This window comes from Trematomus bernacchii, unplaced genomic scaffold (assembly GCF_902827165.1).
Source record: "Trematomus bernacchii unplaced genomic scaffold, fTreBer1.1, whole genome shotgun sequence".
In the NCBI taxonomy this organism is placed as follows: domain Eukaryota; kingdom Metazoa; phylum Chordata; class Actinopteri; order Perciformes; family Nototheniidae; genus Trematomus; species Trematomus bernacchii.
The window spans coordinates 1,021,050-1,037,136 of record NW_022987547.1 but is presented as its reverse complement, the minus strand read 5'-3'; the positions used below and the strand labels follow the sequence as shown (position 1 = coordinate 1,037,136).

The window sequence follows — 16,087 nt, the reverse complement described above, 5'->3', positions numbered from 1 at the left end:
TTGCTAATATTAGAGCCTTTAATTGGTCTCCTTTGGGTGTTTCCATGGCCTAGTTCTGTCTGTTCCATAGAAAGAGAGGAAGCACTTTGTAGATAGCCATGAAGAGAGCTACCATGTTAAATTATAAGCAAGCCTTTTAGGGGAGGGGAGCATGGATTTAGTCTTATGATGGGGATAATAATAGACTCACAGGGCTTTGTTTTTCTTTCGATTTATTTTGTACTGTACCTTGAAGATTCTTTTAAGTGGTAAATCTTGTATCAAAGTCACAGAGAGAAATCCATAAGAATATTTTTTTGATAATCTAGAGACGCCAGTACTTTTCAGGCCAGCAGCAATCCTTTGGTTGTTGAATAGACTGTAACCTTGTAGCATCAGGTGTCTCACATAGAGAGATTGCAAATGGGCTAGGATTGATCCTTTCTTTGAACTGCTCCACTTGCTAAACACTAGTTACTGATGTGTTTTATTGTCTAGCAGGCCAGACACAGCAGGCCTTCAAAGGAAGACGGTGCATCTGACAAATACAAATCATGAGAATGACACGGGCGATGGAATAGCAGGATGTGTGAAGAGCTGATGAAAGGAGAATAGAGAAAAGAAGAAGGAGGGCAGGGTGACTAGACCGTTGCTTCCATGATGCATTGCTTTGCCGCATCCCCTATGGTGCAGCTGTTTGTTATCTGTCAGAGTCCCAGCACTGTCCAACTGAAGGAAAGCAAGCAATGCTAAGCCTCCCTGTGCTGACACTTATTAGCATTGAGCAATGGAAGCTGAATAGACCGCACAGCAGGTACATTTCGAAGTGATACAAATAAGCATTTAGGAGAAAGAGGGAAATGTTATCGGCTGAAATGAAGAGAAGTAGTACTAAAGAATGCTGCTTTAAGGATAACTGTGAAAAGGGAAAGAGAAAGGTTGGGGTAACTCGCACAAACAGAAAAGCAGCGGGTGATTTAACACACTTTATGCCAAGTAGGACCACCTTCGCTCATATTTATTAAATGTCCTAGTTAGTAAAATGCATACAACTTGTTTTTAAAAGTTCATTTAAAAGTTACAGTACATTTCTGTAATGAAAAAGAAAGGGCAATCGGTCTGAAAATAATGTGTTTGTTACCCATGACTATAGAAATACTTTTTATTTATTTATTTCTGGAAATCACAATCACAGACCATCCGGGCACAAGAACCATTGGAACTACAATACCCTCTGATTAGCAAGGCCAAATGCGAGATTCATTTATACAGAGTGTGGATCTATACAACCTCTTGACCTGGCTTATTTAAGTATCCCATCCATGCCGCTGTTCATCTGACTCAAGGGAAGAGAGGGAAAGGAGATGGCATATGTTAAACTTCGGACATTCATCTTTTTTACAGCGGCAGAGAGTTCATGAAGCAGCCCTTTCTCAGCCAGGACGTCAGATTTGATTACACAGCACTTTAACAGGGCTGCAGGCACAGATTTAATCAAGCATGTAATCATACTATAGCTCCTAACAACAAATGGAAATGCGTTCTGTGATCAATATGTATGTCATGAAATACGAATAATATAGCGCACTCTGCAACATTAGTTCTATGACCACCCTCTTATAGTAGACCTCTTATGACTTGTCTATAGTGGCCCTGAAGTGCAAAACACAACGGCAAAACAGGGAGCACAATGGAAAAGTTAAAACACAACAGCATGGTGTGAGAATTAAACCGTTACCGTTACAATTGAATGCATCAACAAAAAGGAAGTACTGTAGTTGCCTTTTATCTGGTTTTGTGGCAAGTCCTGATCAACTGTCTTGTGAGTGTAGAAATCGCCAACATTATAATATACATTTTCTTTTTTTTAAATAGGTCTGCGCAAGTTGTACATTTCATACAAAGATATATAAATCTACTTCATAAACAAAGTTCATTCAGACGTTAAGCTGGACAACGAAAAACTGTCACACACCTAGCGTCATTTAGTTTGCTGCTAGCTAGCTTAATGCTAACAGCTGTACTTTTAGTACAGTAGCTGTGTTAGAAAAATAAAAACAAATGTTCCAGCAGTGACATTTGGGCAGATATGCAAGGGGAATATTCACTTCATTGTTATGACTGAATACACCTAAAGCTATTGGACAAGCTTAGTGTGTAACCTTGATGTCCAGTTCAATTCATTCTGTTACCAGATGCTAGTTTACTCTCTCCTAATGTTTCCTGACTCCTTTATAGAAGCAAGATAGAGGTGAATTGCACATTTGTGCCCAGTATTCCATGGAGTCTGACAATAATCTGAACAAAAGGCCTATGCTATTATAAACAAAACATTTTATTAACAGCTCATTAATTACACTTCTCTCAGCACAGGGGTTTACGAGGCAGTATGTATAATGATACAAAAAACGTTGTTAGGGGAGCAGAGAGAGACTGAAGGAGTGTTGCTAGTGTCACTGGAAAACTGGAGGAAAATTGATAATGTTTCAGTGATGAATGATGGTGCCAGCACACCTGCGGATCCTGTTAAGGAGCAAGAGGGCTGTTGATCTAAATCATTGATGGCCCGCACTGATGGCTCACGCTGAGGTCCTACCTCGAACAGGTTCTTAACACAGAGCACGTTTTCTATTAGAGCAGTCACTGAAACAAGGTGGGAGCAGGTGTGGGGCTATTTCCACTGCTGCAGCCAATGTAACAGTGACAGAAACAGAGACCATCTTTAGAGGACAAGGAGGGAAACGTGTTCTGTGGATTCAAGCGTTGAATCTCTAAGAAACACACCAAATCTTTTTCCTACTTTGTAATGTTTGCATCCTGAAATATTGAATTTACTTGGTTTGTCATAACACATGTCTTAAAGGTTTCCTTGACAGAAAGGTTTATGTGTCAGTAGCCCATGTATTGGTTTTTATTCAAGTTGGAGTAGTGTGACAGTTAAGCAATGTGCCCTTTGCTTTCTTGCCAAGAGTTGTAGAAAATGCTGCCCCCACATCTATTTGTTTATTATAAAGCTGAAACCAGGAGATGGCTAGCTTAGCATGAAGCAAGTGGAAACGGCTAGTCTTGCTGTACAAAAATCTCAATTCTCAATTAGTTAGGCTATACATTTATTGTTTATTCTGTACAGAAACGTAGTTTTAAAACTACAAGTGGCCGTTATACGAAGGATTATCAAGCTGAGGTGTAACAGGTTAATGTAGAAGATCAAACAGGTGAGTTATATAAGAAATTCAACCCCTGCACAGTTAGACTGAAAGAGCAAATTAGCCATAAAGAATTAAAATGTTTTTGTACCAGGCTGTGAAAAATCTTTATTTTTGTTAAGTTGGTTTTTAGAGCGAGCCGCAAGTGGCCATTCAAGAACAACAGTTTTTGGCATACATGAGCTGGCTTTATTTTTCAGAACCGGAGGTAACCGCATGTAACCGCATGATTTCACCAGACAGTGCCTCATACCTTTATTATTGCTTTGATTTGGTTTGTCGTTAAACTTTGGAACAGGAGCAGATATTATTAAAAGTATGAGAAAAACTGAAAGGTTTTCATAAACTTTATCGATCCCCACAATGGGAGGTTTTAAAAACGACTTAGATTGATTCCATGTTATTTGCAGGGGACAAGGTAATAGATGGACAGATACTGTAAATACCCAAACTGATGAATTTTATGATGGTGTTCAGAAAGTTGACATTCCTTTATTACTATAGTACATTTTGTACAGCAGCTAACAGGGATGTTATTGTCGGAACACTCGCATACTGTAAACACGCACTCATCTCTTCACTTACATATGTAAAACACTGTCATGACAGAACGCAGCTCTAGAGTGGCTTTTAAAATAAGGCCCTTATGGTAAGAGGAGTGCAAAACTCCACATACTGAAGTGGCACTTCTCTGGCCCTGCATAATTATGGATTTTGACATCAAAACAAGGGCTACTTTAAGTCATCAAAATACAGTAGATCTGTGGCACTTCCAGCATTAAACCTTTGTTAGTAAATGCTGATTTACTGTCTGGTAATTATTTGAATCATTGAGTAATAAGCACGTTAACACAAGATAACAACAATAATTTCCTCAGAGTGACGGATGCTGGATTTGCCTTTATCAAAACTGAATTTCTTTGACCTTCGATGGACTATGACCTCTCCGGGATGTTTCTCTGCCCAGTTCATGCTGGGATGGATCGATGGATGATTTATTTATTTATTATACCCTGTTGTGCCTCTGTAGAGTACAGGAGAAAACTGAATTTTGAACAACTCAAGAAGACTCTTTTCCTGCTGCACCAGAGTGCGTGTGAATAGAGCAGGAGGGTTTGCTCAGATATGTGACAAAAAAGCAGTCCTTTGAAAAAACTGAGTTGAAAATGTGGAGGATCAGTGTAGAAGAAGCCTCTTAATAAATCCTGTCTCCCATCCGCATAAATAAACAAACAAACAAAACAACTGTTTTGTATTCGCTTTGAACCTTAAGGCACTTTAATTTGACGGGCATGGTCTTTTATGTCAGGGGATCTGGGTCGAGCTTAGTCAATTGTGCAGCGTCAATCTTGGTGAATGATGTGGCTCGGAGAGAACGATTTTTCAAAACATACTCGAGGAACTTTACCAGTCTGTATGTACAGTATGTTCACCATACTGTGCTGCATTCTCATTCATGTGGCAACACTTCTAACTAAAACGTGCAAAGCAGACTGATGAGCAAATGGATGTTTTGACGTTCTGATTATGTAAAACTGAAAAAGCTTTATTTTGACATACAGTAATGTGGAACACATTATTCAGATGCTACGATTATCATAATGTTGTGACTTTATACAGCAAGTCTAACTTGGACTGGCGGCACTAAGACGTTTTAAGCCTTCAGCACTAAGACAGCAGAACTTAATACTGCTGCATAGAAAACATATTTTTATTTTCTCCTGAACGCCATTGATGAATGACTTCTATAATGGATCTGAATAAGGAATTGTAGCAGCCAATGAAGAATATATGCTTGCACGGCCTTTTGTGAAATGAATGACTGTTTGGTTGATTGATCATAAAATGGTCCCGGATTAGCCTGAGAATGTTAATAATGATAACGAATAATATGTAATTGTAGGCATACTTCTCTCCTCAGAGGAAGCACAGAGTGGGCTGACAGAGAAGTGTTACCCCTATGCCAGCGTTTCCTTGGTGAAAGACATTTTGTGCTTTTCCGTTATGCTTTTGAAGATCTGGTGAACACAGAAGTGTAATGAGGTTTACAAAATTCTTGCATTTCAGACGTGCACTTTCTTCACTTCAAGAAAGGAGCTTCTACTGATATATGGATTTAATTGGCTGTCATTTAATCTCTTTCATGAACTCCTGGAGTTTAATGGCATACAACAGATACATCATGTAGCACCAGTTGTCTAGATAGACGATGGAAAATGAGCATATGACCATGAAATATTACATGAAAAACGATTTGAAATGGAAATTCAATGGTTCCAGCAGTAAGCGTTTATCTGCTGTAGTCATGAGACAGTATAATATAGGCGAGCTGTGTGAATCATTAGTGACAGTGCACTGAGGTTAAGGAGACTGTCAGTCAAAGGAGACATGGAATAGTTCAGATGCATGCATACTGGTGCCTTGCGGGTGAGCACCGAAGCGTGTGTGCATCTGCATTATAATTCAAGATTTAAATGGATAATTCACCTTGATGTTACGGAGGCAGTTTACAGTGATTCGCTACAGAGTTAACAAATGTTCTACTGTTTAAAATTCCTACTGTAAAATGTTCTCTTTATGTGCACCCTCTACAGGGAGGTCTGAGTGCATCTACAGGTCAGCGCCGCTGGATTTAATAAGGGTTTCCGAGTTTAGCTTGAGGACATTTCAGGAGGTTGGATAATTGCCATATTGGGGGCTTGAACTTAGTTTCTTTATTGAAGGACATTAAGCAACCACAATGTATAATGTTTCAAAATAAAAGTATCTGCTTTAGGTACTCTCAACTTTAGACTTTATACACAGCAGGCTTCCTTTGATTTCATTCAATTGAAATTGATTTTATGATGTGACTTAACCTTGGGTGTGTCATCCTTATCAGTCAGTGTTGCCCAGGGAACCAAACAAAACTACTTAGCAAATGTGCTTGTTAATGTTAATTATGATACACAGTGGTAGCATCAGTTTGCAATCGTTATATTATGAATGATGTATCTATTTTCCAGCAACATGTTACATAACATTGCTTCTACAACATGGCCAAGCTTTAATTATCGTAGGGCATCAACTGGTTTATCGTTTATCATTAAAGTCCAAAGAGATTAAATTAAATGCACCTTGAGCCAAATTCAAACTCTCACAGCTGTTTAGATAAAGTCAGAAAAATATCTCAAAAGAAGCCTCCTGGAAGTTTGAAAATCGAACTTCAAAATAAAAGCAAGAGTTAAAACGTGCAGGTGGATCTGAAATGGAAATATATATATATTATTTTGGATAGGAGAAAGACAAATTACTTCACAAATGAATGAACAAAAGCTGTTCAGTGATCTTTGTACAATATTTTTCAACATAATTATGTTTGTTGGCATTATCAAGGAAGGAAATAACATTGTTTTATATTGATGAGCATGTTAATGGCCATATCTACAACAGCTACCAAAAGTCCTATTTAAATTCAATACCTGATTATTTTATCACTTACATTGATTTAATGGACCATTTAAAAATCCATGTTTATCCAATAAAAATGTGCAATTTAATAATGTAGTCGAACAGATACTTAAATCATAAGTTATGACAGCCCAAGAGGGATATTTTTTTTTATGTTTAAGATATAACAATTTAATTGTAACGTGATATGAATAAGAAAACAAGCCATTATATTGCGATCAGCACATTTGCTATACATCTGATAAAGTAAGCATACACAATTTTAACAGCAGGCTACTTTTAATTTCTCGAGTCCAGCGGCGAGGATTTTATTTTGGGAGTGGTTTCCGGAAGTGTATTAGGGTATTTTGGCTGACTTGAGGTTGCTCTCTGATGCTCCCGAGCCACAACCGCACGCAGCTGCTCTCATGTTCCAGCGCTCGAGACGCTACGACGGAGAGGGGTGCTCGCGCTGCTTGCTCCAGGGATTTTACCTCAGTTGGACTTGAGATAAAACAAGAACTCGCAGTTTATCTCCGAACATGACCACTTAGATTACTTATCACTGCAAGTTGTGGGCATTCAACTGCTCTCATGTTTGCAAGTGTTTTCTCCCGCACCGGTTTTAATGTGTTTCATGTGTTTGCGCTCAACAGTGAGGTAGACTTATTCTTATTCGGAAAGATTTTACCGGACTGTCGGCGTGAGATTTATCCGGTGGATGCAGCTGTCGGGGTCGGTGTCTGAGCCCTGCAGGAGCAGCCTGTCATAGGGCAGCATGGTTTCTCTGGTGCTTCACAAGTGGATGAGGAATATTTCTCCGGAGATGCTGCTGTTGGTGCCAATTTTGTGGTTTTTACCTCTGACTGGAGCGGCTCCTTCGCAGACTAACGAGCAGCTGGACACCGGGGTGGTAAGTTATATTAAACAAATATATATGTTTCACCTACTGACGTAAAAGGTACTCGGAACTTTAGCCACCTACTAGCAACAGTGAGTGAATGTAAACCGTGTTTTTTTCTCTATCTTCCTACTTGTGCTACTCTTTAACGTCCAGCGAAGAGCAAGTGTCTTCTCCCAATACTTGCTCTGAATTTTAAAACCGCTCTGCAGTGCTTTGCAAAAGAAGAGTGGGGGTACACACACGATGAAAAAACACATGAAAAATCTAAATATACTGGCAATTGCAACTTTACTTACCTGATCAATTTTGATTGAAATGTCAATGTGTTGCCAAATGGCCTGTAGCCTTATAAATACATACATGTATGCAAAGGGTTGGCCTTGGCTGTATCGAGCTTCTTTCACAGAATGCTGATGTACATTTCCAGGAATGAATCAGATAATTGGAGCTCACGGGGACAGGTTTAACCATGAGACATTGTTATTTTATCAGTGAATTTTCTGTTTGGATCCCATACTGTAATGTGGTGGAGCAGTGGGTTGGAGCTACACACATCCACTGAAAGGGGCAGCACCTTGGATCAAGAGGCTATTCATTTAATAGCAGATAACCCCAAATAGTAAAATAACAGTGCATTTGATGTATTACCTCATATTTGTATATGGTTTGAATGAGTTATGCGGGATCCACACAGAATGTAAATAGTCAATACCTGTACCATCATCATCATCATCATCATCATCACCACCGTTTTACAGCATGCAGTCAGACATTTCATTTAATACATTATGCTGTACACGTGAAATATGAGATTATTTTTTCAAACTTTCTTTAACAAAGTTGTAGCCTACTTCTTGGTTCAAGCTGATTATCATCTTTGTTTTTGAATCCCCATTTCCAGCTGCATTTCTTTTCTACAATTTCACTCCCCCGGGCAACATCAGTTTTTTGTTGCTGCTCATCTCAATGTCTGTCCCTCTTTCTTTTAGCACTCAAACTCTTCTCTCTGAAACCCACGCTTGGGGATTAAATATTACTTAACCACAACTAGAACAAGCGCAGGGAAGTAGATCACTTCTTTACTTATGTTTTGCTTCAAGTTTTCATCCCGTCTACTTTGAGGTGGTGTACAGTACTTTTCCCTTTGTTAGCTTTATGATTTAGTTATGCGATTGACGATTTTTTAAAACATTTTTAAGTAAAATGCTTCAATCTGGTGCAGCAGAATTACTAGAGACTATCTAGGGGGTACAACTCTAAACACCCATATGAAAAAGATCGGTTTACATTTTAATAACCAAATAAGTATGTGAACATAACCAATAACCTACCATAGCCAATAACAAATGAATGTAACGTATTTTATTTTTGTTATTCATTTATATCTTATTTTACCTAGTTAACATTTATTTATTCATGCGTTTTTTTAATATCTCCAGTTTTAAACAATATTTTTGGTTTACTGTCCTATAATAGCCTATACATCGGAATGATTTCAAAATTGTTTTTATTTATCCTAATAATTATAAAGGTGTGCCTTGGAAATATTTGTTTACAGAAAATGTGACCAAAACGTTTGAGACCCACTGAGATAACTTTAGACTAAAGTGAACTATCTAAACACTCCGAGTCCTTTACCTCACTGAGCTGTAGTTATCAATGCGTGCCCTCTCTCTCTCTCTCTCTCTCTTGCTCGCTCGGAGGCTCGCTCGCACTTTGGCTGTGAGCTGCGGGCGCCTGATAAGTCAATATCCCCCACTGTCATCACTTACAGCGCCCATCGTACAGGGCAAATGAAAAGTGTAACCGGGGTGAAAAGGGTGTTACCTTGACTTAATTACGAATGTTGTTACATCAAGGCTGAAAATTAGGATGAGCCAAACAGACACAAATGTTTTTTTCCCTCCCAGAACTACCAGCGCAGCGCCCCCCCAGATCTGGCGCCCTAGGCGACTGCCTATTTCGCCTATGCCAAAGACCGGCCCTGGATTGTATGGATATCATTTTCATGCGTAGGGAGATCAAGCTCATTTCAATGTAATCAAATACAGAATGTTGTTGATTGTTGCAAGTGACATAGCATTACAACAGCAAACACAAAAGTTAACTTTTTCAATATTTATCTATTAGTGTGAAACCCAGACTTATTGCTGAGGCGAATGCCAACAACTCTGACATCCGGACATGGTCTGTTGCACCTACACTCTGAATCAATCCTTTCTGTTTTTTTCAAAAGGTCAGGTTTGCTACACAAGGCAGGAATTTGTTGTCAAAACCTGTATACTTCTTCCTAGATGTGTAGCTTTTGCCACTAATAACCAAAGCCTTGAAACAGGCCGTTACATGAACAGATTGCCTTCCTACCCTTGGATTTATTGTCTTGTTGTCAGTTGCAACATCATTTTAAGCCATTAACTCTGAACACCATCCCTAATTTCCTGCTTTCCTGGATGATAATGGAAAGACAATTACAGAATCAACTCGTTATTCTCTACCAAATTGAAGGTGCCTGTTTTCTTTTATGTAACTGAGGTTATTTATACTTTCTTTCTGTTCTCTTAGTCACACACATAACTTTGCATTCTTACACATTTTGAAAAATGTTACATTAGCAAAGCAGATGAATGTGACCGAGTACTAGCATTAAGTATTTAAGTAAAAAAACACTAATTGGCAACTGATATCTCTCTTCATAAATTAGATTTTACTATCAAATATTTAAAAAACGATTATTTCCGAACCATTGTGAAGTCCTCAAATCCTCGTTAGCTGAATAAAGCTAGTTTTGTTAGAGTAATTATTTTCTTTCCCGGGGAATTTGGTGAACTTTGACACTACAAACACTGTGGTATCACTAAATGAAACCTCTATTTGCCATTTCAGAGAAAATAATACTCTGTGTCTAGATAGAGCTCTATGACTCGGTCCAAAGCTGTGCTGCAGCCTCTGAAGCCTCTGCAGTCTGGGGACAGTTACTCTTGTGGTGAAGTCTAGGATGCCCTGTCCCGCTTCAGCAAAAGAAAAGTAACACTGCCAGTGATGGATACAGTCCTGGAAATGTCCTCATTTGTTTTCAGACTCTTGTTGTATAGCCTAATCGTGCCCCTTAGTAGAGGTCACAGTTGATGCAATAAAATTAATAATTTCCTGCATGTACTGTATAACCTCTTCGCGCAGCTTATTTCTGGACGCCTAAAGCCCAACAATTCCTCACTTTGGAGCCAAATTAGCAGGTATAAACCTACAGTATATCATCTGCTAAAAGCCCCTGTGTGTAGGATTGGATAGTCTTAGTGCTTTTTTTTTTTTAGTACATCTTGTTTTAAAGGTAGGGTAGGTAAGTTTGAGAAACCGGCTCGAGATACACTTTTTGTTATATTCCATGGAATGCTCTTAACATCCCGATAGCAAGGAATATCTTAAGTGCTTTGACAAAAAATCCATAAAAAAATCTCATCTGTGGAAGCCGTAGCGCTGTAAAAAGCACGACCAATCATTTTAGCCGGCCCGGCTAAAATAACTGGATGGCCTACCTGCCTGTCAGCCTTCCATCTGTGCACAAACTTATCTCGTGCCCTCATTGGTCATGTGCACGTTCGTGTGTGTTGGAGGAGGGGCTCTGTAAGGAAGTGGCAGATTTTCTCCGGTTGTGTATTTTCAAATTCTAGCGATCTCGAGCCGGTTTCTCAAACTTACCTACCCTACCTTTAAGAGAAAATGTCAAGTTTTGAAGACTCCATTGTTTCAAATGCAACCAACACCAATCCCTTTATTCTTGTATCAAACACTCACCCTGTAGGCTTGCATGGTGGCTATGATGGGTTTTATAAAGTTTCTTTCTTGTACAAGAAGAGCAGCTTTAGTGACAGTATGATTATTTGTCGAGGTGAAAGAAGAAGACCTGCATTCCCCAGCACCGGAGCAATATTTCTCTCTGTGTCCACACACTTTGAGAAATGGGAGCATCTGAGAAGTTACTTGCTTTACTCTTAAAGTCCCCCCCCCCCCCTTCTAAAAGGTAAAATGTATGAACTTCCTGTGGCTGGATCCACAAAGACATGAAAGTGCCTTTCAAGTTTATCATTTTGAACCCAGCTTGACCACTTCTTAAAGGGTATGCAGGTGGAATGATCTTCGTATTGAGTCTGGAGTTTCAGGACGGGTCCTTATATTTCCACCGTTGTTGGGTGCCAAAGAAATAGCTATAAAATACACAGTGTCTTTCTGAAAGCTGCAGGGGGGGTGTCATCCCGCCTGCTGTTTAGAGGCCACATGTGACTCCTTTCCTCTGTAAAGCAAGGGGCAGTACAGAGTTCATAGCCGTAACTTTTGCACTAAAATAAGTGATTCTTCCCTATGTTGAAAAGCCCTATTTGAGGGGAAACTTGGGTAAAGTCTTGGAAGAGGATAAGCCTGATTAATTGGGATAATCTAATTTAGACAAATACAGTCCAAAACAGAGATTTCCATGTTTGATGGCCAATAGCAAAGCAATTTATCCAGACAATAATCTTACCGCTCTTACTTCATCATGAAAGACAGAGAGAGGATCAGAGTGGACGGCTCCGATGATGATCACTCGGCCGCTGATAGATTTCTTGTCACTGGGCTGCAGCAGAGGACGCACAGAGATCATCATTCTGCACTTTAATGGGACTGCTGTAGAGAACAGATGTGATCAAATGATTGTACACATCATTCTTGCTCTACAGGGGATATATGCATGTGTGTGTGGGGCTGTGTGTGTCTGATGCTATTCATTCAAGATTTGAGACATCAAAAACAACCATTTTACCACTAAACAATCCACTACGTTGTCTTTATTTGAAAATATATACATTAATCAAACAAACAAATACGTAGCCATTTTACCAGAGGTTAGATTCTTCTTGATGATGTTCAGCTTCCATAATACAATGCCTACACTCCACAAAAACAGATAGTGGTAAAAAGCATACAAGGTTTAAACAGCATGAGCAGACCAAAGTCATGTAAAGGTGGACAAAAATACCTTCAGTGTTGACATTGTTAGTTCTTCAAAAGCTGTTTCAGTTTAATACATAATATGAGAGGGACACTTATTGATCACAATACTTTTAAAGAGCTGAAACGATAAGCTGATCTGTAAAACAATAAGCACCAATTTGTTGCTATTTGATTGGTCATTAAGGTCATTCTTCATGCCAAAATGGCAGAAATGCTTTTATTGGGCTGTAAAATGATGAGATTTCCTGCTTTTGTCTGTTTCATAAGGTATTATATTTTAGTTTCTGACTGAAAAATAACACCTTTAAAGAAGTTCGTTCCCTTTAACTTTTAGTAACTGGGATGGATTTGTTCACCATTTTCACATTTAATAGACCTACAAATAATAAGCAGATCATACAATAATGATAAAAAACGAGAGAATATGGCTTAATGCAGCATGGTTTGATGTTGGTGAAACCAGACAGAGGATGAACCATGAATAATCTTATAAATTAGGAAGACTTTCTTGTGACGAGGATTTTTTGAATATGACAAAGGTGAAAACTAAATAGCTTCTCGTCTAACACTTGTTTGTATAATGATATCTTTACTCATGTCCAGTCCCATTACACTTCATTCCAGTGATGCTCTCATCTCTTGGCATTTAGTTGTGATTTTAAAAGTTAAGTTTGGTGTGTGTTTTTGCAACCACCACATACTGAATCCTTGAGTAACTAAACTGCACACTCAAGCACAGATCCGAGGTGTTACTTTTATAGCATTGCTGCTATCCAGGTTGATGTATCACTGCATGGAGTCAATTTGCAATTTCAGCCCTTGAGGGAACTGAATCATAACAACTAAAACGTAATACGCTGAATGTTTTTGCTCATCCTATTATGTTCTCCCAGAGGAATGTCTTCTTCAATGAATCATAACTGCAAAGTTTCCCAAAGGAAGGATTCACATGAACATTTAGGGCTTCCCTTTTGATATGTGAGAGTGAGCTAAACAGATAAGCAGCCGATACATTACATAAATGACTGTGTGTGCATCCACATTTGGAATTAAAGAAGCTTGATCCCAAAAACCACAAGAATGTGCTGCGCCTGAAAGGGTAACCGCATCCCGCCCGTCACTTTCTCACTCTCATTTTGTTGTTTAATTTCTTCAATGAGGAAACCATCTGGCTTCAATTCCTCTGGAGCTATAAGCCACCCTCCCCCCTTCTTCTCCCATCTCTCTGCCACTCACTCTCCCTCCCTGCGAGATATCAACATTCTGAGTTCTTAAAAAGAAGATAGCAACCGAAAACACCAAATCGTTTTTGAGGAATATAATTAGATGGGGTTTTGAAAACTCTGGTATTATGGAACAAAACTATTTTTGGTTTATATTGATTCTATCCACAGGGTACAGTTTTGTGATCATTACAACCCAAATTGCTCAATTTTTAGCGACTTTACTGACACAATTCAGACTTAATCTCCCATCCTTTTGGGTTATTTTGCATTGTTAGCAATTGCAAGGTTGCTGGAAAGGCCTATAAACTAATCCCTCTAATGTTGTTCCGTAATTAGGTCATTGGTTTTCTTAAGACAATGACTCAAAGAGCATTCTGCACCAAAATCAAATCCAAGCTTCAAAGAGGCTCATGAGAAAATATCCCCTCACGCTCTGCTGTTTGTATTCCAACCCTTCAAGTACCATTAATCCTCCATCCTCCACCCGACAATGGCTCAGGAATATTTAGTGTGGAACATTTTCATTTTTAATAATTCAGTTTTCTTCTGAAGGGTATAATAAGTATATCATTCCATTTCCAAGCCCCATTTCTTTGGGCCGCCGACAGTACCACTACCCTCATTAGTATCGTGTTTGCCTGAAATGTGTGTACTTTTCTCCAGCATTATATCCAGTCCCTTTACTCCCTCAGACTCTTTCCTTCCAGTTTTCTCCTGCACTTCACGTAGGAGGTATTTCTTTTTCTACCAGCACATCATGGTTCTTCTGATTACACCCAGAGGCCCAGGGATAGAGAGAAGACTACAAAAAAAAGGAAATGCAGTAACAGTAATGGGAAAGTACATTGGGGGGATTTTGGTGCTGAAATATAAGGAAGAAAAAAGGAAGCCGAAGAAGTTGTTGTTGATTTTGCCAATAGCTAAGTGGGTGAGGATATAGTGTAATGTTAAACCACATCTGTTTATAAAGCAAATCTGCTACTAAGTACACTCCTCAGCCTGAATCATAAGGACACTTTTAGCTCCGCTGTCCCACTTCCATCAAGCTGTGTGACCTTCTGTCTGCAGAAATGCATCTTGGGACTCCGATTCAGGACGAGGAGATTATTTCAGGAACAATGCCATGTGGGAGAGGACTCACTTTAGTTGAAGAGAGTATATTTCACCGCAAAGATTGACAGTGAGCGAATGTTGAGCATGTAATATACTGTACATCGCATTCTCTGCTTCTCGGTTCTTCACTGTGTTCCAAAATCCAACATGTCACCACAGCCTTGTTAAAAGTTCTCCAGAGACATGAGCGTTTCTGTGAAGACTGTCAGCAATACTGAAGAGTTTTTGATTTCCTCAGACTTCAACAAGGGTCTCAGGAGCACTGGCACCTTGTGGACTGACGCAGCTGCTAGGATCAGCTTGATGCCTTTAGACTATGACAACACATCAGTTTACAGATAAACAGCATGGATTCAGAATCAGATTTACAATCTTTGTCCTGTTAAGTAGAATAAAATAGGTTTGTAAATGACCTGCAAGACTTATGGACAAATACTTTCAACTTTAAATTGACGTAAAACAGTTTGAGACCTGAAAAACATCAGAAGTCAACAACAAAGGTCAGATGTATGAAGGACGAGTACACAAACAAAACATGTACCTAAAGTCTTGCATTTAAAAATAACTTTTTGTTATCAGGTCCTTGTGTATACTACTTATTTTATTGTTTTTGTGACTCTAATTTGGGTCCGCCAGAGACCAAATAATTTTCCTTTTCATTATTGATGATGTTGAACGAGATACAGAATTATCTACTGATAGTTTACAATTGTATAATGTAATTGTGTAATGAATTAATGAATTCATGACATGCTGGATGGGCAATTCATAAAGAAACTGTAAGACCACTATTAGAGGGGAAAATCAAAGCGCAACATTGATCCATTGACTGTCTGCGGCATAAACGGGCAGAACACAGAGTTCAATCAGACATGCGTGGTTATTTAGTAGCAGCCTGTTGTTTTTTGCATGCGATTTAATCAAAGTAAACAGTCGTGCGTAATGGCACTGCGGCACAATTAGAGGTTGCAGATTCACCACATCTGTCACGCTGACTTCAGAAGGCTGCAGGGATTTAATGAACTGAAGAAAAAGGTTGTTAAAACGGTTCATATGAACTTAGACGTAAATGCATATGATGAACAAACATTATTGCATTAACCCCATTTAAAAGTCTTATTTTTTGTATTCAAATGCATCTACTTGTTGGAAGTTGTTTAATGAAAATGGATTGATTACACTTGCACTTATTATGCATTATTTTGGTATTTCTTACTATTAGGGATGCTCCGATCGGGAATTTT

At 38.9% G+C, this 16,087-nt stretch overlaps 1 protein-coding gene across 2 annotated transcripts in view; it reads left to right on the top strand.

Moving 5' to 3' along the window:
• Window positions 1-16,087, top strand: part of LOC117476330 (matrix metalloproteinase-17-like) — a 111,229-nt gene that overhangs the window by 36,331 nt on the left and 58,811 nt on the right. Inside the window, exon 1 of one of the 2 annotated variants that reach the window (XM_034122766.1) lies at window positions 7,031-7,527. The exons of the other annotated variant lie outside the window; for it this stretch is intronic. Coding sequence (XP_033978657.1) covers window positions 7,393-7,527 — 135 coding nt within the window. The 5' untranslated portion in view covers window positions 7,031-7,392. Of the gene's footprint in view, window positions 1-7,030; window positions 7,528-16,087 lie in introns of those variants that run through there. 2 annotated transcript variants of the gene reach the window in all.